Source organism: Delphinus delphis, chromosome 8 (assembly GCF_949987515.2).
Source record: "Delphinus delphis chromosome 8, mDelDel1.2, whole genome shotgun sequence".
Lineage (NCBI taxonomy): Eukaryota > Metazoa > Chordata > Mammalia > Artiodactyla > Delphinidae > Delphinus > Delphinus delphis.
In genome coordinates, this window is record NC_082690.1 from 87,390,292 (window position 1) to 87,415,279 (window position 24,988).

General features: G+C 46.9%; 1 protein-coding gene across 1 annotated transcript in view; it reads right to left on the reverse strand.

Annotated features, from left to right (window-relative positions):
* The window catches only part of SLC1A2 (solute carrier family 1 member 2), a 150,333-nt gene extending 129,081 nt beyond the window's left edge, over positions 1 to 21,252 (reverse strand). The window contains exon 1 of the mRNA XM_060018714.1: positions 20,768 to 21,252. Coding sequence (XP_059874697.1) covers positions 20,768 to 20,784 — 17 coding nt within the window. The 5' untranslated portion in view covers positions 20,785 to 21,252. The remainder of the gene's footprint in view (positions 1 to 20,767) is intronic.
* Between the last annotated feature and the right edge of the window lie 3,736 nt (positions 21,253 to 24,988).

Genomic DNA, 24,988 nt, shown 5'->3' on the forward strand with positions numbered 1-24,988 from the left:
ACCGGGGCTATTATTAAGTGAAAAAGCAAATAACAAAATAGTTTTCAGAGTGATATCCTATTTTGGTGAATAAATAAAAATCAATTGTAACTGTCGTGTGTGTGTGTGTGTGTGTGTGTGTGTGTGTGTGTGTGTGTTGAAGACTATTCTCACAGGGTGTGTGGAATTCTTTTTGCTGGCATGTTCTTTTAAATATTTGTTACAATGAAAGTGTATTGCTTGCAAATTTTAAAATTTTCCTGGTTGAAGAAGCCATGCACATTTTCTGTGTGTGTGTTTTTAGAGCACTGCCATCCTTCCACTGATTTCCACATAGGAAGACACAGAGAATAATCACTGAGTACAAAGGACTGGAATCTTCAGGGCTCAGTCAGGAAACCCGGGGAGGACCACCAGCCGTCTTTGAGGAAAAGTGGGGCTCCAGCGCCCCCCTGCGTCCAGGGTCGGGGACGTCACCAGCAGCCGGCAGAGGAAGCCGGCCTCTGCTGCTCCGGGGCAGGGGTCCTGCGGGGCAATTCCATATAGACTACTAGGAATGCCCAGGGCCAAACAGTATTTATGCTTATTGAGTTAGACAAGTGAGAGAGCTGGAGCTCCAAAGCCCACCTTTTGCCTGCCGAACTAAAGGCTTCCAGGGTTTCCAGAATCTTCCCGGCGGCAGTGGAGGGGCTTGGGAAAGCCACCTGGAAGGGATGCCCTGAGTCCTGCACAGCATCTGTCCAGGCTCAGCATCATCGAGATCTCCCTTTCTGGCAGATTCAGCAGCAATGAGGTGCACATGTGTGCTCGAAGGGGGAGCATGCATAAATGTAGCATTACTACACTTTGAACAAAGGTTTTATACATCTTGAAGGCTCAGTTTTAAGTGTTCCAGGGAGATTTAAGCACAACTGTGCTTACATGGCAATATGTTTCAAAACAGTCGCCTTTTTTTCAAGCACCTATTTGTTCCAGTACCAGTCAAATGGCAGATGACCTTCATTACAGTCCTGCAAGGTAGGTGCTATTTTCTCCACTTTATAGTAGGGGTAGAAGAGGAATTTGGAGCTCCAAGAAGCGAAGCCACTCATCTGGAAAGTAGCTGGTCCTAGATTCAAGCATCTCTAGCTCCTTCTAGGTGCCAAGTGTCCTGTACTAAGGTTCTGGCCAGGCTGTGAGGACAGCAGGTAGCAGAAGACCGAGATGCATCCTCTCCAGGCACCAGGCTGCTGGGTCCCACCAGATGGCTGTATCTGACCCACAGAGAGTCATCCTTAACACCTAGCAGAGGGCCAGCCACTCCACAAGCATCTGTTAAATCAATGAACGGCACCATGCTTTATTGCGGCTTAAGCTGGGGGTCCAGGTGATATGTCAGGGGACTCCCCTGATTTCTAAAGCTGCCACGAAGAAGGCAGAGGCCAGGCCAGCCCCTGATCTCACCTCCACCCCCCACCCCCCACCAGCTAATACAGGAGTCCCTTCCCTCGTCACTTTAAAGCCAGATGGCTGCAAGTGACCCAGAGCATCTGCAGCCCACCCTTCCATTCTTTTTGCTGCCTTTGTCCCGAGCAAAGATGGCAAAAATGATTCTAAAACTGGTATTCATTGCTAAGCCTTCAGTCAAATTAATATTTGGTAGTCAGGAAGAGGCACTCAGACAAAATGGGAAGGATGTTTCATGAATCTGAAAAAAAGTCATCCATCACTTTTCCTGCAAGCTTTGAACATTCCCTTTAGTGATCTGTGCCCCCCTCCATATACAAAAAGTAACCAAATGAAAATCATTATAGACATCAATAGAACATGCATCTTCAAATAGTATGTGGGTATTAAAAAGGCATTTTAAAAAAGTCTTTGCCTAAAATGTTCTGGTTTTTTAAAGATGGGAGAGAATAAAGATTCCCTTTTATCATCATGGGCATTTCCTTCACAATTTTCCTCTTCCTCCCCCGAGCTTGTATTCTCATGGGAATGGCTAGAGGAGGTCCCAGGCCCTTGAGACCCTTTTATAACAGTGACCCAGCATTCTCCGGTCCACATGTAAAGGAAGAAGATGTCTTCGTTTAATGGAGCCCTTCCGCCCTCAGCAATTTGCAAGTTTACTGCCCTCCTGTCACCAACTCCTGCCCCTGACCCGGAACAAATCCCAGCCTTAACCACAGGCATCTGGAAAGGTAAACTCCCCTGCCTTGTACAAGGTCCCCCAGACATGATCCTTCCACCCACCTTTCCATGGTACGTGTGGAGGGTGCACTGCCCCCTTGGACCACTGCTGTCCTCAGGAGCCCAGATGCTCTGTGTGGTGAGCATGGGCCACGGCCTATAGTCGCTCAAAGGCCCCCAGAGACCCAGGAGGAGGTGAGCTCTCACAGGGATGCTGCCGCTGTGCCATCCACAGTGATTAACTCTGATCTCAGGAACACTCCACAGTGAACAGCTATGAGCTGTCCTGGAGCATCGAGGGTGACAGAGATCCAGGGACAGCACCCACATCTCCGTGGGCAGGCATGCTGGTGTTCAAAAGGGACTGGTGCCCGCCCACCCGGTGAAGGACTGAAAGAGAGGTTCTTTCTCTGCGCTGAGACCTCAAGCCAGAACCAGGAATGAGCTCATCTCTCAGGAGACCCCTCTGTCCAAAGTTCAGGATTTTTTTCTCTTAAGCACTGAGAATAGTCTTTTTTATGGTTATCTTTTTTTTTTTAATCATTATTCCCTCTGGTAATTCCCGTATCTTCAATAAAGATTTATTCAATAAAGATGTATATTCACAACCCCCTTTCATGTGAGAGGCTCTGGGGAACTCAGGGGTAGGGGAGCTAAGGAAGTGTGGCTTTCCCACCTCACCCTCCACTGAGACTGCAGACAGAGCTGCACCATCCCAAGGGACACCAATGGTCCCAGGGACCCCAGAATAACCAGCGGAGGCCCAAGGTGAAGGGAAGAACACAAGTGAAGCGAGCAACACATCTTCTAAAGCTCACACACTGGGAAGGAAGAAGAAAAGCTCAGAACACGCCTAAGGCACAGTCTTTGACTTTAGCTGAAACCTCATTTCCATCTTTCTCCCAATCTTTGAAACTCACAGAGGGTATTAGGAGATATAACGGTCCAGAAGCCAGTAGCAAGCAAGGACTAAAGCCCAGGTCTCTCAACTCACTTTGACTGTGGGCCTCAGGCTAACGAGGGGGCTGGCCCAAATGTTCTGGAACATTCTGAGTCCTTGGGGACAACAACGAGGAACCCTTTATTACCCTTAACGTGACCTAGAAGCCGATTCAGCATTCATTTCCAAGGCAATTTCACACGCACTGACCACTCTCCCTTTTGAAGGGGATGGAACAAAAATATGGTCCAAGTTTGGCCAAGGAAACACAACCCAAACTTGAAGTGCTACCCCGGGGAGTAGCCCAAAGGATATTAAGCCCACAGCAACTCCACACTGAGTTAAGTAAAGCCTGCTCAAATAGATATTTGGGGTCCACTGTTTGCAGAGGAATAAAGAGCAATGCCCCTGCTTCTCCCTCAGGGAGATGACGTGATTTACCTAATCTTAAGAGAGCTAAGTAAAGGTAGAGTCTTACCCTAAGCAGCAGCAGCTTAGCCTCCTACTCAGCTCCACGGGGCTGTGAAACACGTGAGATGAGAAGAGAGGCCATTTGGAGACTCCTGGATGGGAAGGAAGGACACCACACTAGCCCTGCAGAGCCTGCCCGTGACTGGACCACCATCTACTCGAGGGGAGACTCCATTTGCATCAGCCTGTAAGTTACTTGCAAATAAAAATTTTCAGCTTCATCTCTTCCTACCACCCTAGGAGGAGCCATCCCATCCACGTTGACCTTCACGTTGACCATCCCATAGCATGTCTGTACTATTCTCCTCTTCTCTTTCCCCTGCTCCCTGAACTGCCATCCTCCCCATGAGGTCCCCCTTTACCCTTAAGGAAGTCGAGGGCTGGCCTTTAACAGACTCAGCCCTCTACAGACATCTCCTAGGACACGTTGGAAACTGAAGCAAGCACTTTGAATGACTTGGTCCCAACACCTTAACTTTGACCTGCCCAGAAAAGAAAGACAAACGGGATGATTCTCCCTGTTTGCTTGTGAGGTAGACGTCACCTCCTTAGAACTGGGGTACAAAATCCAGATGACCACAGCTGGAGGCAGGGAGGTGGCCAGGGTAGGGGCAGGGCTGGGTCTGGAGACAAGGAGTCTGAGAACGCAAGAAGCAGAGCTTGCACCCGATGCCTGCATATGGAGGATGCCTTTGCCAGGTGTGCACAACTGGAAATAGCTGGAAATAGTCGTTCCATCATCTATTCCTATTCAGTGTAGAGGGGATACTTAGTTCCTTCCATCTGCAGCAAAAACACAGAGCAAAAAGGAAGAAGCCAACCCCACGTAACGTCAGAAACCACCTTTTCATGGAAATCACCCATCAGAGGAGCAATAACCCCTTAGAGACATAGTGTGAACAATACACGGTTACAGACAGACATCACTAGAACATTCTGCGATTTGTCTAAAATCTCTGAAACAAAGCATGTGACCATTTCAGTATAGACTGATGTGGGATATAAAAGAGGATATGTAAAACAGGAAAAACCAACACAGAAAAAAAGAAAAATGTTTTCTAACCAAGTGCAGGAGAAAGGCATTTCTCAGTCTACACCTGGCTTATGTTTTTGCCAGGAATCAAAGTTAACTACAGAACCATCCTATATTAGAACTAGAATTAATAATTAATAGACACTGCAGTGAGGTAGATTCAATAAGACACTGAATTCACCCGAATTCATTCACCTGAATCTCCCGCCCCTCCCAGTCACTGCACAATTGATATATACGTGTCAAAATGGTAAGTATGTGCGCCATTTGACCAAGTGATTCCACTTCTAGCACTCCACCCCAAGGCATTGATGAGACGGGTTTGCACAGTTGTATGTACAGGGATGTTTATAACAGTGGAAAATTAGCAACAAGCTAAATATCTGACAACAGGAGATTGGTTTTAAAAGTTATATCCACAGAGTGAAAACTGCACTCATTAAAGTTTACAGACTTACTTATTAACAGATGTTCATAACACATTGCCAAGGCAAAAAATGAGTTCACAGGACAATCTGCAGGTTCTGCTTCTACTTTTATTAAAAATGTATTGACATGTAAATATGCATAAGTCCAAACTGAAATATACCAATATTAAAGGTACTTATCTCTGGTTAGTGAGATAATAGGTATTATGGGGTTTTTTTATCTTGTTTGTGTCTAACCAGTATGGATTTCACATATAACAAATACATTTGTTGTAGATAAACTCTCCACCCTTCCAGAATAATGTCTTAAGATGGCTTATGCCTGCCACAAATGATACAGAACATCCCTGAAAAGTCCGAGTCCCATGAAAGTTGAACAGAGGTAACATTAAAAAGAAAAGGGAAGAAAGAAAAACCCAGAAGTCTTTCTATTTGATTTCCCTTGAAAATAATCCTATAGTAATATTTTAGTGCCCAGCTGCATATTATATTTTATGTTTTATTTGGGAGATACAAGCATTCTTTTCTACAGCACACAGAGGTCCCTTTGACCCCGTATACCAGCTCACCTGATAAAAGAGTAACATTCCGTCACATGTTTTTCGTCATCTACAAGGCGATTACCAATCAAACACCCATGAGATGCTTTAAGGCGGTTTAACGTGTTGGAAATCTTGAACCACCAGTTGTTGGAGTTGATGAGGGTAACTTGACAGAGAGGAAATCCCAGACCCTCAGTGTTACAGGAAACAACAGTCATCTAGCCCACCTCTCTTTCCAAGGCTTGGCTACCCTCTGTGGTGCCCCTGCCTGATGGTCGTCTGACCTAGGCCTGAAGACACCTTCTGCCCCATCTCCCTGCCCAGCATCTCCTGAAACAATTCATCTTATCTTTAGACAGTTTCAGAACAAATGAATGAGCAGGGAGAAGGATGCTTCTTGCTTGGGGAGACCTTCCTATTATAGGACTGTGAGAAAATTAAAAAAATAAATATTTGGTCTTTGTCCCTGGTTTCTGGAAGGCACATAGCTCCCCAAACTGTAGGAGTCTCCAGGGCAATAAGAGCATCTTTTGTAGGCTAATTTGATGATTGGTGGCTAGGGGCCCCATCCCTTGGTAGCTTCAGGCTGGTGGCTGTCTCCAAAAAGACCGAGGCATTAGAGGGTTGGAACTTTCAGCCCTCTCACCCTCGACACCCTGGGGGAGGGGAGAGGAGCTGGAGATTGAGTTCATAACCAATGGCTGGTGATTTAATCCATCATGGAACATCATGAAACCCCCATGGAGATTCCTAAAGGATGGCTTCTAGAGCTTCCAGGCTGTAAACACATCAAGGTCTGCCCAGAGAGGGCACCAAACTCCCTCCCCCGTACCTTGACCTGTGCCTCACTTCCATTGGCTGTTCTTGACTTGTATCCTTTATAATAAACTGGGAAACGTAAGTAAAGTGTTTCCCTGCGTGCTGTGAGTCATTCTGGGGCATTATCAAACCTGACGAGGGGGTTGTGGGAACCCCCTGAATTTACAGCCTGTCCATCAGAAGCACAACCTGGGCTTGCGACAGGCATCTACAGTGGGCGGGGGCAGCCTTGTGGGATTGAGCCCTTAACTTGTGGGATCTGACGCTAATTCCAAGTAGACAGTGTCAGAACTGAATTGAATGGTAGGACACCCAGTTGGTATCAGAGTGTGGTGGAAAAGGTACCATTCATTTTGAGTCAGATGTGTTAAGAGTAAAAATAGTTCAAGGGTTAAAAGCACAAGAAAAGAAAAATCTTCAAACAGACCTTCACTAGTGCAAATACCACCACAAGATCAAAGAAGTCTAGGACCTACTTTCTAATCTTATCACCTGGGGCTCTCGAGAAAGAATTAGCAAACATAACCGTGGGTATGCACCGAGTGTTAACAACCTAATTTGCAAAGTTAGGAGACTGAGGGATAACCCCACCTAAGTTCAGCAGGCTAAAAGCAACACAGTAAGGCTATTCCAAGATATAGAAAGACAGTCATCATTACAGGGTGTCCTCCGTGTCCCAGGCACTCACATCCTGCCTTAATCCTTTCCAAAACCCTATCGGGTGGGTGATATTGTCCCTATTTAGCAGATAAATAAATCGAGTCTCAGAGAGGATAACTAACTTCCCTGGAGTCATACCGTTAGTAAGGAAATTTGGCTTGGGTCCGAGTATAAAACACATCCTTTCAACCACTGTACAACACTGGCCCCCAGAAGCTGTTTTATGCAAAATATCTCATTATGAAATAGTCTAGTGCACTGCAAGAGGTCAGATATTCTCACAGTTATCATCTTCTTCATGGTCACCGTCACCACTAATAGCAGTATTTCACACTGGCCTGTTTCTGTGTGGCTTCCCTACAGCACTGGCCACGTCATTTGTTGGGCCCAGTGCAAAAAGAAAAACCCAAAGCCTCTGTTATTAAGAATTTCAAGATGGCAACTGCAGAGCATTAAACCAAAGACAGGCCCCTTCTGAGCCCTGTGTGACTGCCCGTCGCGTGCCCACGAAGCAAGCCCCGCTTCCCTGTGTTCCTATGTTTATAATCAATAAACTCAGATAATCCAAGGTTCTCTTGAAGGAGGGCTCAGGAATTCTTGCAGCAAAGAACTCATCCAGTGAGCTTTTCGACTGCTTTCATTTATTTATTCAGTAAATACCCTGCGCTTCTATGACATGAGAAACTCAAAGGTTAATGTTAAATGCCCCCTTGACTAGACACGAAAATTACAGCTGCACAGAAGCCTGATTTTCCTGCGGCTTGAGAACTCGGGAACATCTCCACCTCGCTGGCTGGCCTGGGCAGCTCAGTCAAAGGTGGAGAGGAGAGTCCTCTTTCAACCAACATATGGACACAGGGCTAAGCCCCTTCCTCCTCTACAGCCTCCTCCTAAGAGTGAGCCCAGTCACAAAAACACAGCATTTTCACGCCTATTTTAATTCCGTTTCTTGCTTCCAATTGGGTTGAACACAAGCTGGACTTCTGGGGCGGCTGGTTAGTCATTTGGAAAAGAGGAATATCTGTCTTCATGCTCCCATTCTTGAATTGTTTATTCTGGGGCCTTTCCAACCCTTTCCAAATGTACTTTTCAATCCCTCCTCTGTTTCCTCCCCTTTAAAGGCCTTTCTCCTGCCCCGGGGTTGCCCCTTCATATTAAAAAGTCTGCCAATAACCCAGACTAAACCCAGGTTGGACATACCCAAGCTCTGGAACCAGCAAATCTCGTTCGAACCCTGCTGATGACTCTCAGGAAGTATCCAGGAGGACGAGGACAAGAACGTGGACCCAGGACCAGGGTGTAAATGGCGACTGCGGTCAACTCTCGCTCAACCTCAGTCCCGTTGACCCAGGTGTAGCCTTGGGCTCAAGAGCTCTGGTCCCCTGGTTGTTTTAACAACTCCAGGTCACTTGGAATGTAAACAGTCAAAGCGGAAGGGCTTCTCTTCTCAAAAACCGAGGCAACAGCTGGTGCTGGCCTGGGGACAGAGGCAGTTGCCTTCTGACTCTTGATTCAGGGCAGCAGGAAAATCAGCCTTGCCCTGCAGCTGGCCACCGGGAGGCTCCACCTTGCCCCTTTCTGGACAAACCCGGTAGGTCTTTTAGATTGCGGAACAATTAATTACGTGGGGATTGTGTGTGGAGATCTGGAGTTTACTTTCCTGGAAACCCACTGAGAGTCTTCAGAGGGAGAGAGAAAGCAAAGAAAGTAAACACACGACCCGTGGGTGCTCCAACTAACAATGACTTCTATGTCAGAGGAGACTAGAAACACAGCGACTCCACTTTGATTCTCCTTTCAACTCAAAAACAGCAGTTTGAACGCCCTAGCTCTGACTCTAGGAGGAATCTAGCATTCGCCATAAGGATGAGGAGGGATATTTCAGCTGAAGACTTTCTCATAAGGCTCAGGAAGCGGGTTCCATAAACTGGCCCTTCATCCAATCACAGAATTCTCCCTGAGAGTCGAGAAACAACACGACGGGCAGAGTTTTTATTTTCTTATCCCACCGGGACACAACAAATACCCCTCAACATGTCCCGGCCCTGGAAAACTCCAGAAAAGAACACCACTTCAGGAAATATAGAAATATCAAACATTGTTATTTATGTTACCAGAAAACATATATAACCAAAGGCAAGACATATTATTTTTAGACCCATGGCTCTTTTTTCCCCCCGACCACAATAGGAAACCAGAGAAGAAAACTCTATTGGGAATGATTAAATACATTCAGAATCTCTTTAAAAGTTAAAAAGCGTCAAATTTGACAACAGTGCTGTCAGCTTCTGGTAACTTTTTCTAAATCAGTTTCACTAGCAATTGCACTGTCTGTAGAGCCTTGGATCTATTCACTGATGTAATTTAAACACCATCTTTGACTTAAATCCTTCCTTGCATCTGAATATCAAATGCATGCTAACTTCTCCTTGTTTTCCTTCACAAGGAACAAGGAAAAGGAATAGAAAGACATCCCTCTGAGGGGAAGCAGGCAGTCTTAGGAAAGATGCGGGGGCATGGGGGGGGGCGGATGGGCTCAAAAAATCTTATCTGATTCCATTTTATTGCATTTTAAAATAACACCAGCTATGTGAGTTTGTAATCATTCCCAGACAACAGCACTGGAACATGATTGACTGTGACAAATACATTTTGGCTTCACAAGATGAGCTGCTGCCCAACTAATTATTCTTGTAACCTACTTGAACCCATCAACACTTTGCAGTGAAAAGGCTGGATACTGACTGCAAGACAGGGAAGTTCAACTGACCACCAGGGAGGACTTGTCCCAACAAGCAAAAGAACATGTTTTTTTCAACTTTGGTCCTGCTACCCCCTTAAAACCCTCCCTTTCCTGCCCTCTCTATGCCTTTGCATGTCTCTTTCCCAAAGAGATTACAATTCAATTACTACATGCATTGTGATAATGATAATAAATTGGGGCACAAAGGAATGAATGGAGGGACTTCCCTGGTGGCGCAGTGGTTAAGAATCCGCCTGCCAATGCAGGGGACACGGGTTCGATCCCTGGTCCGGGAAGATCCCACATGCCGCGGAGCAACTAAGCCCGTGCTCCGCGACAAGAGAAGCCACCGCAGTGAGAAGCCTGCGCACCGCGACGAAGAGCAGCTCCTACTGGCCGCAACTAGAGAAAGCCCGCGTGCAGCAAGGAAGACCCAACGCAGCCAAAAATAAATAAATTTATTTAAAAAAAAAAAAGAAATGAATGTAGTCCTGATACTCAGAGAGATCTCAGGATGGTGATGGTTCAGACAGACAAGAAAACACTTAGCACCCTCTGTTATAATGAAGTGCTGTAATAAGTGTAATGGGGACAAAGTCCCTGGAAAAGGCTCAGCCAAAATGTCACCTCTCCTGAGAAGCCTTCCCTATGTCCCTAGGCTGAGGTGGGTGAATATTCAATCAATAAACGCTTACTGAGTGCACGGTCGTTAGGATCCTGGGGGAAGCCATGATGAACCAGCCCTCAGAGTGCTTACATTCTGGTGAGGGAGGTAGATACAAATAAGAAGATAAATAAATGAAATATTTTAAAATTGTAACTGATGCCATGAAGAAAGGAAAAAAGGAGGAATGATGAAGTACTAAGAAAGGAGACTTATTTTCAGTGGAATGATGAGAGAAGAGTTCTCCGGGAAATGTCGTTCAAGCTAAGAACTAAAGGATGTTCCAGGATAAGAGGGTGCCAGCCAGCTGAAGAATGGTGGCAGGTGGTGGGTAGGAAGTGGTCCAGACAAAGGGAATGGGCCCTGAGGTGGGCGAGAGCATGGGGTATTTGAAGAACTCAAAGTTAGGAAGCCGTGAAGCTTCCACTGGAGCGATGACAGTTGTCTGGGCTGATGTGATGGCCATGGCAGTGGAGAGAAAAGGCCAGACTTAGGGACATTTTAGAGGCAGAACTGAGAAAGCTTATAGGTTGGGGCTGACAGAAGAGAAAACAACAGGGGTAACACCTACATTTGTGGCTTTGAATCTCTAGAGAAACTACTCAATACTCTGTAATAACCTATATGGGAAAAGAATCGGAAAAAGAATAGCTATATGTATATGTATAACTAAATCACTTTGCTGTATGCCTGAAACTAACACAACATTGTAAATCAACTGTACTCCAATATAAAATAAAAACTTTTTAAAAATCACGATTTCCATTGCACCACAGTCATTTCAACATGTCTGTGTGTTGCACAAATGAAGATGTCTATTAGGTGGTAGAGTATAGGAATCTGGAGCTTGGAGAATAGGTCTGGGATAGAAATATACATTTGAAAGTTATAAGTATACATGTGGTGTGCAAAGGCCCAAGAAGTGATCCAAAGAGAATGCAGAGCCAAGAGAATGGGGACCAAGAATGAGTCCAGGGCTTCCCTGGTGGCGCAGTGGTTGAGAGTCCGCCTGCCGATGCAGGGGACATGGGTTCGTGGCCCGGTCCGGGAAGATCCCACATGCCGCGGAGCGGCTGGGTCTGTGAGCCATGGCCGCTGAGCCTGCGCGTCCGGAGCCTGTGCTCCGCAACGGGAGAGGCCACAAGAGTGAGAGGCCCGCATACCGCAAAAACAAAAACAAAAAACCACAAACACATTGATAATCAATGTCCTGGTCTCAAAGCAGACCAGGTCACACCTGCTGTGAGAAAACAAGGGAAACTACCCACAGAGGTATAATCTGCAAGGCCTTGGATTATGTACAGAAGTGTTCTTTCGTCTCTGAACACATCTTAATATTTACCAAGGGAATAGAGCAGAGAACAGTCAACATACAAGCACCTTGGGCCCGAGGTTGACAGAATGCATGACTTGAATCAACAGAACAATGTAGTGCATATTCCAGAAAGGGGTGACCCAGTTCACTGCCCCCCTTTTCTCAAGGTAAGGACTCCATGGAAGACCACACTGGTAGGAATATAGAAACAGCTGCTGTGAACACTGGTTCCCAGGATATTCATCTATGGCTCTTTCTGGCCCCTCCATTCCCTAGAGCTGATTCCCCTTTCTTAGGCAACAGTTTGAGATAACCAGCCTCCCGCTGGACCAGACACCTTTGGAAGGTCTGGAGTGAAGAGAAGGGCTCAGTCATCTGTCTTTCGGGGCTGTGTGGGTCACAGCTAAAACTGAGGCAGGTGACGTCCGCTAATTCTCCCCAGCCTTGCCTACCAGAATCCACCTTCCCTCCCTGCCCCACAACTGCACACTCCTTTTAAGGTACGGTATTTTATTACAGATGATAGCTTTGTGGAGGCCTGGATATTCAGATGGAAAGCAACGGAACCCATTAATTTATACTCTCTCAAACATTTGAATCTGGAGTCGATAGTGGATGGTGTGGTCTGCTCCCCTGGCCTCCTTTCCCCCACTTAAGGATGTAGGGATTTATCCCTCCAACTGCTGGGAGTGTTGATAAGTGACAACGTTTACCAACTATATCCCCCTCTAAGGACTTGCTGTGTATTCACCCAGGGCCAGGCCCACTGCCTGAGCACAGCCCTGATCCAGGGGCTGGTTGATGTAATAGTAGAAGGCCTCTTTTCTCTCAATTCAGGACCGTTCTGCACCAGAACTTCTTGAGGGATGGACTGAGCACTTCATTGTACTGTTTCAACTTCTCCCTCTGCCCACCCTTGCTCCCTGCTCTCTTCCACAGGGATTTATGCTGGGAGCTCCCCCCCAATAAATTTCATGCACACAGGTCTCCATCTCAAAGTGTTTCCCAGGAGCGACCAGCAACAATGCCTCAACCCCAATGTATCAATATCCTGAAAAGACTCCAGATTTGAATCTTCTCAGACTAAGAGAGAAACGCCTATAAATGATTAGTTCTTCATTGAAATGTTAACAATTAATCATGATGGAAAAATCAATGATCCCTTCAGCGCTTCTATTCTATGATGGTTTTACTAATGTCTGCTGATTGATGACTTGGAATCCCAGAAAAACACTAGGAGAATAGATTCAGTTTATAATTCCATTACACTCTATTCTCTTCTTAGAAATTAGTCCAGTATTTATTTTTGACACTTCTTCTAGACCATATGCTGCATTTCAGTATAAAATGTAATAGCTGAACCCGGAAACCTTTCGCTTGTCTGAGATGAGTGTTGCCAGCTGATACTCTTCCATTTCACCCCTAGACAAGTTGATCTAATTGTGCTTTGTTCAGGTGGACTTCTGTCCACTTCCCTAACGAAGCTGATTATCACATTACAACTGTCCTTTTAAGTAAAGACTGAGATAAAAACAAAAACACAATTTCGTCTGCAGCAGTTGACCTTGTCTGATACGTAATAGACAAGAATGCTTTCCTTCTTTTATCTGTTTTCTTTTACCTTATCTCCCTTCATGCGCTGCAACTGCTTCTTCTATTTCAAATTCTCCAAACTAATGTCTACAACCTTGGTCTGACCATCATTCTCTGTTGCTTATACTTAAGTCTCACTTTTTTTAATGGTGGCATTTTCTTCTGAATGTCACACCTCCATTCAAAGGTAAGTTAACTTCTTTCCGTAACCATTGCTGTCCTTCTTGTGCATTGCCTCTTGAATTCTTTATTATCTCTTTTTGCAGGAACGCTTGACTATCTTGCTACCTTGGATCAAAGTGATTGGAGACACCCACTGGGGCAAAATCAAACAAATGAACAAAGGGAGGGCTCGTGAAATTTTAAAGACATATGAATTAATTACAAAATGTGGATAATATGAAACAGTAGAATTAGATGACCAAAAAAAAAAAAAAAAAACCCCAGATACCCAATAACATCATAAAATCAAAATATCTTGAAGCTTCAGTTTCTCCATGTGTAAAATGAGCATAATATTCCATAAGAGTTAATGGGTTAATTCCATAAGAGTTCATAAGGACTTAATGAAATCATATATGTATAGTCACACAGACTTGGAATAAGTTCAAACAAATGGTCCTATTTATGTTTGTTTATGGTGATATCTATAAACATTGTTGATATATGACAATCATCTCACAAATACTAAATGATATATCTGGTGGAGACACTTTTGAAACAAAAGAGAACGGGATGCTGTAGGAATTGTGATTCCCTAAGAACCAAAGGGAGTCAAACCCCCAGTCTGGACAAAGTACTGACATTTACTGCCACCTACTGGATGATCAGCAAACTGTGCCACTCTTAAAAATACACAGAAATACAGCCTCTGAATGATTTTTCCTCAATCTAAAAGGCTCCCCGGCCATCACTGTTTGCATATGTTGCAAACAACAACAACAACAGCCCTCCTCCTAAAGAGGTAGGACTAGTAGCTGCTTTAGGAAAGTGGGTAAGTTAAGTCACAGCCCTAAACAGCCAGGCTTGAAAATCACATAAGAATAAATTCCAGGGCCTGCTAAATACTCCACTACATTTACCACTAAGAAGTGCATGTCCAAGGCTCAAGATTCCAAAGGGTTGGACCCGTGTGGTCATGCCCTGGGCTGTTTCAAAGCACTGCATCTGGATAAGACAATGCTATTGGTGTCCTGACAACCAATAATTTACAAAGGAACGCTTCATTAAGAACAAAGTTAAAAGGGATAACAAGAAGGTAGTGTTTAAGGGGTTAACAGGAAAAAGTAGGCACAACTGCTAAGCAGTGGCATACCCTGAGAAGATGGAACCCAAGCTCTTACTCTCTCAATGGCTGCCTTAGAAAGGTAAGGGGTCAGGCAGGTAGCATGAGCGACTGGTCTCAGAAAAGACTGCGCCCAACCTGGAAGGCACATGCCCTGTCTCAGGGGACAGCCACGCTTCAGCCCCAGCTGACTCGCCCACCACCTTGCAGGTATAGCCGGTGGTTAGGGCCATGGGTCCCAGAGACAAGCTGCCTGAGTTTAAGGCCCGGCTTTGCCACTCACTAGCTGTGAAACCTCGAGCAAGTTACTTAATCTTTCTGTGTCTCAGTTTTCACACCTATAAAATGGGGATAATAAGAGTCCCTGTGCATCACATTTTTGTGGGGATTAAATCAATTAATACATGCAAAGTGCTTAAAAAATGGTAGGGCTGTAAGCATTCAATAAATGGTACCAAGACAACAGGGCAGGTCCTTTGTCATCCGATTTCCCAATGTTTAAGAGAAGCCAGAATCAGGATTTTTTTTAGGTGAAATCTTTTTAAATATAAGCAAATAATTCAAATGTTTTCAAATTCCTGTGTGAGGCAAAACATATATGTCTGTGGGCCACATACAGTCCACAGGCTGCCAACACCTCGAGTCTGGTGTTGTGGGAAGAGCAGAGCTTGGGAAGCAGACAGGCCTCACCCCACTTCCAACTTGGCCACCAGCTCGGTGATCCTTCAAGCACAGCGGCTGGGAAGTCAGGATGGCAGGAGCACGTGATGGAGAGTTCTATGCCAGATTACAAAGAGCGAGTGACAGATGGCACGCCTGACCGAATGTAACAGAAGAAAGTCCTCTCGAGGGTTTAAATGAAGCCTCTAATATACAGGGTGTGTAAGTGTAGGCGGAAGTTGTCTCCCCCCCTTCCCCCCAGGGACTTGGTTCAAGGTCTTTAACACGGACCACCACCTATCTCAGAGAGACCCAGATTGACATATCCAACTGCCAAAACAGAGTTCATTCCATTTTTAAAGGACAGTCCTTGCTCAATGAGTCCATAACCCAAAGCAGCCGCGAAGATGGCCAAGAACACCAGACGGCCGTTCAGCAGACAGCCGCGAGAAATTAAACAGATACACAAATGAAAGATAAGCAAATAAACATCAACACTGTTGGAAAACAACCACTGAAATTAAAAACAAAAAACTGAGCACTAAGAGAATGAGGTGTTCTTTTTTAAAGTTTAAGGATCTCCCCTTGTCTTTACTCTCCTTTAATATGGCTGGCCCATTGTCTTTCTGCCACCATCTGATGCCAACCAGACAGATTTATAAAGAGATGCTAGTCCTTCTCTATTCTACTGACAAATATGCAGCCCATCTGCCTCCAATCAACGACAGAGCACGTGGAGATGGAGCAATGAGATATTTTTAAACACTCCTTTAATTAATTCATTCCAAGGACTTGGCCCTTGGTGAGGGGAGGGGGGAGGGGCGGGCAGAGGGAGGAGACAGCAAGCTCAGGATCTGGTAAATAAAGAGATTTGCCGTAATCTGGATACTAAAACCCTTGCTATGAAACATTCTGCTGGCCCCCAACAAGCTGTTAAGGGCATGGGAGAGAAGACAGCAAGCAAGGCGGTGTGTGGCACTTGTGAGCTTTTTCAGACTTCCAGGACACGTTGTGAAAATGCAAACAAAACTGAAATTTCATCTTGAGAATGACTCTTTTGCCTACTGTTGCTAGAAGATTTTAAATGATGGGTGTCTGATTCGGTGAAAATAAGTATAGCAGGTGACCGAAATGAGTAGATGCCGTTCGTTCCAAGAGGCAAGGCAGTCCCAAGGGGGAAAGAATCAGTATGGAAAACAACTGAGTTTGCCTTTGAAAGGGGGAAAACCAGACATCTGGGCATTGTGTGACACAGCCACGGAAGAGGATGGGGAGATGAGATTTCCATTGAAATCAACCTGTGTTGAGCTTCAAACTGTCAGTTTTGCAATCCTGGATCTGTATGATTTATGGCACAATGACCCAGAAATCTCACACTTTGCTGTTAAACAATGCTCGTTTCTGCAGCCAAAGCACCACCATCTCTTAAAGATGTTTCCCTGTCCGACAATTCCCTGAAATCTGAAGCCTGAGGAGACAGCCCCTCATTGTGTTGCACTGAAGAAGAAAAGAAGTGGCCATGGAAACTTATGGGCAGAACTGCCTTTTGGTTTTTTTTTTTCTGATGCCTTTTGGTTTTTAACATCTCGGCTCTTCCACGTCACAAGCTTCATTTGGATTTAGCAATTATTTCATGAGAATTAAGCTTTCAGTCACTCACAAGAGGCCATGTTAGTAAACATGACATGGCTTTCTCATTTGAGTTTCACTCATCTTTATTTTACCCAAGGAGGCTGATTTTTATATTCTTGAAAATGAGAAATGAAAACTGCAGTGAAGCCTGAGGCACGCAACGTGCAACCAACCTCCTCTGGACCCCAAACCCCATGCCCTCCATTCCCTTCCTGATAAGTCTATTCCGTGGGATCTTCCTCCAGCTGACCTCAACCTCATTCCCAAGGGGGGGCGGGAGAAAGCAATCGTTACGTTTTGCTTTTGTTTGCTTGAAATAATACATCCAGTGGTCTCTCTTGTGGGGTTTTTCTGCCGTCAGCAGTTTTCTGTTTCGCTGGCTTTCTAAGTCAAATTGAAACCCAAGCCCTCACACTTGGCTTTCGCTCTGACCCCTTGGCTCCTGGGAGCTTATCAGAAGATAGATCGCCTTGGACCTGTGACACACATGGTGACCTAGCTGTCTCCCACCCCCAGAACGTAGCTCTAAAATGCCTGCCTCTACAGCATCTGAATGCTCCAACATAATTCAGTCTATAATGGACACTAGCCCGTCTGCCACCAACTACTGATAACCTCTTTCCAATTTGGATCAGGGGCCAAAACCATAATTCTAGCTGTGTCTGAGGACTCAGAAAAACAGAATGCTCAACTATCAAATTAGACGTTGCTTTGCAGGAAAATACCTCTCAGGGCCTGGGAACTACCAAAGGGTCCACTGTTGAGTTTTCTAGAAGCTGGATGCTAATAATCCCGATTCCAAGTCATCAGAAACCTCAAATAACCAGACCGTGTTCGAGCATGCTTTGCAAAGGCAATGACCAAGTGCACAGGCTGATAATAAGAATATTCCACAAGGCAATTTGCACAGTGTATGCCGAAGTTTTGAGAGAAGGCTGGTAATCTCCTGCTCCAGACACGCCTAGCACACTCTTCCAGGATAATTGACATTTCCAGACGATAACTCCAAAGTTCGGCCAAGTCCTGGAATCTTTTGGGAAAGATGACATTACATTCTATATCAGTTTATTCTTAAAATCCATCCTCATTGGACCGCCTACTTCACAGTTACTGGAAGAATCAAATGTGACGATGTACACAAATGAGCTTTGAAAGTGAAGTGCTAAACAAACATAAGATGTCACTATTGCTTCTAATAATTCTTTCAAAATTGGTAATCAGCATATGCCGTTGACTGTAACTACATCACCAAATAAATGGTGACAAGAATGGCCAGTTTGCCACACTCTTCCATTCCCCAAACGTTCTGGATCAAACAGAGTTGAACTGAAAATACATACGTTGGGGCTTCCCTGGTGGCGCAGTGGTTGAGAGTCCGCCTGCCGATGCAGGGGACACGGGTTCGTGCCCCGGTCCGGGAAGATCCCACATGCCGCGGAGCGGCTGGGCCCGTGAGCCATGGCCGCTGAGCCTGCGTGTCCGGAGCCTGTGCTCCACAGCGGGAGAGGCCACAGCGGTGAGAGGCCCGCATACCACAAAAAAAAAAAAAAAAAAAAAAAAATTGGAAAATACATACATTGAAAGCATAAGACTCTAAACAGTTATTTTTGCTTCCTTCTCAGCAATGCATGTCTCAAGGAAACGTTTCAACGTTGTTAGAAGACACAGGCTAACAAAGGCAACCAGCTTGAGGATTCTTAGCGAACATCCCTCTGTCAGGCACATTAACCAAAGACATCAGAAGAGGCGAGAGAATCTCACTAAACCATGTGAACAATTTACTAATCAAACTCTTGTGTCTTTGTAGCCCCCTAGAGTGCCTAGCATGTGAGGTCTACCCAACAAGTACTGAGTAAATGCACCTGGAAGAAAAGATGGAAGAGAGGAAGAGAAGAAAAAAGGAAAGACCAGGGCTTCTGAGAATGTCACCTGCTCATCAGTAACTGCTCTGAAGTGACAATGTGTCATGCTCTTTCTGTATTTGTTTCCCAGCCTTTCAAATGTTCTCAATTCTTTCCTCTCCTAAATGCAAATTCCTTTGACCAATCTTTTCCTGACTATGCAGAGTGTATAATACAACATTAATTAATCGAATGTGAATCACTTCTGCTCTATATTTAAATCAAATATAGAGTCATCATTGGGCAGGTCTCATTTAGGACACAGGTGAGATAAACACACTTAATTTGGGGATTTTTGTTGTTGTCTTAACCTCTCCCTTTACTATCTGGCCATCGAAATAAGGATGCAGGATTTGAAAGACTGCCATCATCAATCTCTTTCACAGATGTTTTCAACCTAGCCTTTACAAGCAGGGACACATCTAGAAGGGACCTTAAGGCAGCCAGAAATGCCTTTATATCTTTTCTAATATGAAAGACTATTTCATTAAACAGGCAAAGACACTGGGGTTGAGACATATGAGCTCTGAATATTTAATTCTAGAGATCTGTGTTAGCACAATGTACCGCCCTCCTTGTACACAAGCATCTTCCTGGAGCATCTCTTTGGAGAACTAATAATCAAAAAGGTCCACACTGCTGAAACATTAGGACAAAAAGAGGAGAAATCTCATGCAACCACAAGGTGCTAGCCCCTCTTTGGAAGGACTCCAGGGGCCAGAAAAGGGATGAGTTCCTTCTCTTGGACACAGAGAGACAGTTTTAGAAATATTTGCCCTTCGCTCGAGGTTGAAGTCTAGAGATCTAACTTTGGAGCCGCTCTATACTCCTACTTAGAGACCTATTCCCCCAAAACAAGCCTGCAGAGTTGGTAAAATTTATTAGGCAGAAGCCCTGGGAAGCTCCAGCACCAAGGACCTTCCACCTGTGCTCAGAGGAGCCTCTGATATTTGCTTTCCACTTAACATGGATCCAATGGTCTCTTGCAAGTATCTAGTGCACTTTTGTGAATTAGCCAAAGGGCTGAGCTCCCCAACCAGTCTTTCGTTCCTACTCAGACTCTACCGAGCCGGGAAAGTTTCCTGGGAGATACTGGTCCAGGGACGTTGTTCTGGACACTTCTTTTGAGGTACGAGTGTTCAAGGGATTCTTGCAGCCCCATCTCCCTCTTGCTAAAGACACTCCCTTTATTTATCACTGGGATCATTCTCCATCCAACTGCAGCCTCGGGAGGCAGGAGACAACTCCAAGACAGCGGGCAGAATGTGGGGGGGGGGGGGAGGTCAACGCTCCGCTGGAGTTTGGGGACTCCTGTCCCTGCCCAAAGCCACTGATGTTCCTGCCTCTTCTCGGGAAGCACCCAAATCTTTTCCACTTTTCCTTAACACTGGCCAGGGAGATTCCGCCATCCAGGGACAAGAAGAGATCGGAGCAGCCCGGGTATCTACTCCGCGACTCTGCAAATCTGACATTCAAGACGGCGCGCGCTGGTCTTCGCCCCGCCCCGGCCTGGGTCCCAGCTCATTCATTCCCGGCCGGTCCCCACCATACAACCGGCGCCGCGCTCCAAGTGCTGCTTCCCTCAGCAATGTCTGCCGCTCTTACTGTGCCCAATCCCTTATTGTTTTCAAATCTCAAAAGTAACCTCAACAGGATTTTTCGTCACTCTTTTTCACACCTCCACCGAACCTTTTTAATTAAAATAAAGCAATTCTCCGTCTCTCGCATCTTCAAAGGGTTAAGCAGCAAGCTTCTCGAAAGAAAATCAATTCCCCCCACCACCACCATCCCACCGTCCCACCCCCAGCCAGGCCATCGCTCTGCCACCGTCTCCGAGGCCCGGCGCCGGCGTCTCTCTGTTCCCATCCCGGATAGGCGGACACCACACCGCGCGCGCCCCCCGCTTCGCTGCGGGTACAGAGAAAAAGCCCCTCACCCTTCTGTGGATGCCATGGCCTGGGGAACGCCCCCTCCTCTTCGGCACAATCCGGCAGCGACGGGCGAGAAGTGAGCGGGTGCCGGGGTGAGCGCGCGAGTGTGGCCGAGCGCGGTATTTAAGGGGGAGCCTCTCCCCGCCCTTCCACCCCCCTCCTGGGTAAGCCCTTTAGCGCCTCAGCGGGCGCAAGAGGCTCCAGCCGGAGCTAAGCCTCGTCTCCGCTCGGCACCGCGCTCCCTCCGCCGGCCTCGCTAGGGCTTGGCTGGGCGCTCGGGGGGCGTTGCGGTGACCTCGGAGGGTGGCTTCCTCGAGAGAGCGCCGTCCCCCGGGCTGCGGGAGTGCGCGCAGGGACGACGTGCCGCCGCTGCCACCTGTATTTGCTGTGGGGCTCGCCGCGGGGCGAGTGGCGGAGCGCGGGCTCGGAGGACGGTGACAGGGGAGGGCGGCGAGTGCGTGTGCCGTGGGTGTGCAGGGGAGTGTGTGCGTGCGTGCGCGGGTGTGTGGGTGTGTGTGCGCGCCGGGGGAGGCGGTGGAGGCCGCTGCGCCCTGGCTCCGCGCCGGTCGGGGAGGGATTGCAAGGTTTAGCCCCGCCGGAGCGGGGGATTTGCAGGCGATCCCTCTCTATTTTCGTCGAGAGCTGACATCACCAGCGCCGCCGCCTCAGGAGACTCCTTTAACTGCCGCCCCCTCGCCCCCCGTCTCCAGACGCCGTCCCTCCTCTGCCATCCCTACCCCCAGCCTCTCGCCATAAATTAGCCAAACAAGCAAAGAAGCCCCGCTGGTCTCCCGGGAAGGCCTGGGCCGTCCGTGGCAGGAGCCCAGGATCTAAGGAGTCTCTATTGTTTCCCCTCAAGCCCGCGTGGCCCGGGGTCACCCCGCGCTGGGCGAAGCACAAGCCACGTCGCGGAGACCTGGGATGCCCCTCCATCCCCGCCTCCCTGGAGCAGCCCCCAGCACCCCGCCTCACTCCTTGGCACACTCGCTCCGGCTCACTTCACTCCCAAGCTCATCCTCACAGACGGCACACCCACCCCACCCCCCCACGTCCTGGGTACCAGGCCCCGCGGAACCCAAGCGGCCAAAACACGAGTGGCGCGGCCGAAATACAGCCCAGTTGCGCGCCCTCCCCCGCTAAGGCCCGAGTAAATCTCCGGCCTTCAATTATGCATCGGGATTAATATTAATGCAACTCCCTGGGGCGGCGGGCGGGTGCTGGGGAGGATGTAGCTTTTTGGGTTTTTTTTTTTAAGCCAAAGGAGGTCGGCCTCCGGGGCGCTGTAGGGGAAGGCGCGATGAGACGGCGAGGCAAGTGGTGGGGACGCGTTTTCACCCACTCTGCTCCGCTTGCCTTAGGCTTCTGTGCCCTGGGGGCGGCGCGCAGAGACAGATGGGCTCTGTCAAGGGAGGGTCCGAGCCTCCACGCCGGCTTTGCATAATAAAGACAAAATCCGTGCAGATTTTATTATCTCTAGGAAGAGGCAGACACCTACAGACACCCACCCCGGGAGGGCAGGCCTCAATTTCCTCTTCTGGAAAATGGGGCCAAAATAACTCCCTTTGCAGGGCCGCGGTGAGAATTAAACAGGCTCTCTTGAGAGAGAGATTTGCAAAGTGTCAACGCGCCCGAGAGATATCTGCGGTGCAAGCCTGCCCCTTGGAATTTTCCAGGCTCCTCCGGGAGGGGGTCTGGGACGCCCGTAGTGTCCTCAGTCGCCGCCTGTCTAGTCTTATTCCCCGGGAGAGGAGCTCTCCAGCGCCGTGGCTGTGCTGACCCCTTTCCGAAGATCGAATGAAGCGGGCCACGTGGAAACTCGCGGAGTTCATCCCGGGGACCGTGCCAGGGGAGCTGGAGACTCAGCGGGGACGCTTCGTGGTTAAATGCCCGACGCTGGTATCTGAGAGCTTGAGTTCACCTTCCAGTGGAATAATCTGTGAGGAAAGTCCTCAACTGCTCTTCATCCCATCTGCAAAACGGGAGTACCATTCCCATACTCGCATAGCTAAGAAATCGAAATGAAATGTAAAAGATACGCAAAGCTCTTAACTAGAGTCTGGCGCCCAGTAAACCCTCAAAAATTGTTCAGTTTAATCTGAGGTTCCTTGGAGGATAGTTTCTTGAGCACAATATCCAAGGGTGAATAGGCAGATTAGAGAAATAACAAGAAAAAGAGAAAAGAACTAAATAGAAGGTTTTAAAACGTTTCTGCTCACCTCCTCCTTTCACCTCCCTTCCCAAAATCTGAATCCAAACATCTTCCTCCATCTCTCCCCTTCCTTCCTTCTCTCTCTCTCTTTCCTGTGTGCCCTATTAGATTAACCAGACCTATATCATATCTATCCTAGGACCCTTCATATCACCTCTAATTGTGCATTTTCTTTTTTAAAGTTTAGTTGTGATTTATAATAATTTGTAGATGAAAAACTACCTTCCTGAACCTTCGTGTGATGCTTGGTACTGCCTTCTCTCTAGTCCTGTCAAGAGTGGGTGTGTGACTTTGTATGTGAAGTTGTCAAGTGCAGAATATGTACAGTCTCATTTTCTCTTTATAATTTAGGGATTTTGCTGCCCTTTCTGCCGAGGTGGCAGCTGGAAAACAAAGCCATGGGCATCTCTCTAGACATTAATGATCCCAGCAGCACGACCTCAACCCCCTTTACAATGAGCACAAAGGAAGACCTCCATCAGGATTCCTCGGTATCCGCACACAGGTGGGGAGGGCGGAGCCGCACCTTCCTTAGCCCTCACTGCCAAGGGCAACACACCTGATGGTACAGAAACAGAGTTAAGTAGAAGACCAGAGAAAAGGAAATGCAGCTGATTTCACTTTTTAAACCATCCAATTGAAAAACAGTCTTAATTATATTTTCAGTGTTCAGGACCTGGGAGAATTCAGTGAACCAACAAGCATGGCCAGATTAGACAGAAGCGGCTCCACTTTGCCACCTTTCCTGCAAACGACTATGTTTGGGAACCTTGACACCCATCTTATACTTGAGAGACATTTTCATTCAGCTGCCCTTGGAGATGAGGCCTATTAAATCATGTGGAATTTGCCACAGCTAATTCTGGATAATAATCATTAACTAGAAGGAACTGATTCTTTTTCCTTGCTCCAGAGGGCCCTGCCAACATTCCCACTAATTCTTCATTTTTTAAGCAAATTGGAGGAGTGCTTTTCAATATGGACTGCCCATTAAAATGTACTGAGGGAGCTTTTTAGAAACAATAATGCTAGGGCCCCTTCCAGAGATTTGGAGAAGGGCCCTGACTCAGGGTTTTTTTTTTTTTTTAACTTCCCCAGGTGAAATCTCCCCTACTATGCAGCAGCATCGGGAACCACTGGACTAGAGATGATTCAAAAAGATGGAAAGGGGTCCAGAAACATGGCCCTGGGGAGTACTTGAAGCAGATTGGTGTGTTTAGCCTTTGCAAAGACAATAGGAAGATACCAGGCTGACCCTCCTCTCGCCAAATACAGGGCATTTAAAAATCTATCCAGGCAAACACGTGTGTGCTATTGTGGACCACTAACATGAAAAGCTATAAAACATGGAGTTTTCTTCTCGGTTTGCACATATACGAACACTGAGGGTGAGCCACACTCCCACACTGCCTCGGTGCCAGGTCCAAACTCAGCTCTGGGTCAGGCAGACACGCATCAAATTCTGCCTGGCGTCAATTAGACTGTATTCTTAGGCTGGGCACTTGAGGTGTTCAGCTTCCTCATCTCAAAACCAGAGAACATAATAATACCACCTCGTGGTTGCCGTGAGGTTAAAATGGGATAACTAACATGTAGGAAGTGCTTAGCTCTGAGCCTGGCACCTTAAGTGCTCAAGAAAGGGTCATCCTGGACTTGTGGGAACAGCAGCACACACCCCGTTTAATTTCCCACTGAGCCCATGTGAAAATCTAGCCTCCCCTCAAGCCACCTAAAGTGTAACCCCATTAACTCCTTTCTATCTTCACAACAAACTATACAAATCTCCCAGCCAACATTAAGTCGATAAAGCCCTGATATGAGAACAGAACGAGGTCAACCCTACAAGCCAGTAAGAACACTTTCGAATTTTCTAGCATCCCTCAGTCTCCTCTAGGGATTCCATGGTTATGGCAAAAGCAGAAGGGGTGGGATGCTCTCACATTTGCATGCTGATTTACCTTTCTTAAGTCTTGCCCACAGGTTCTCAGACTTAGCAGGAATAAAAACTACAATGCAG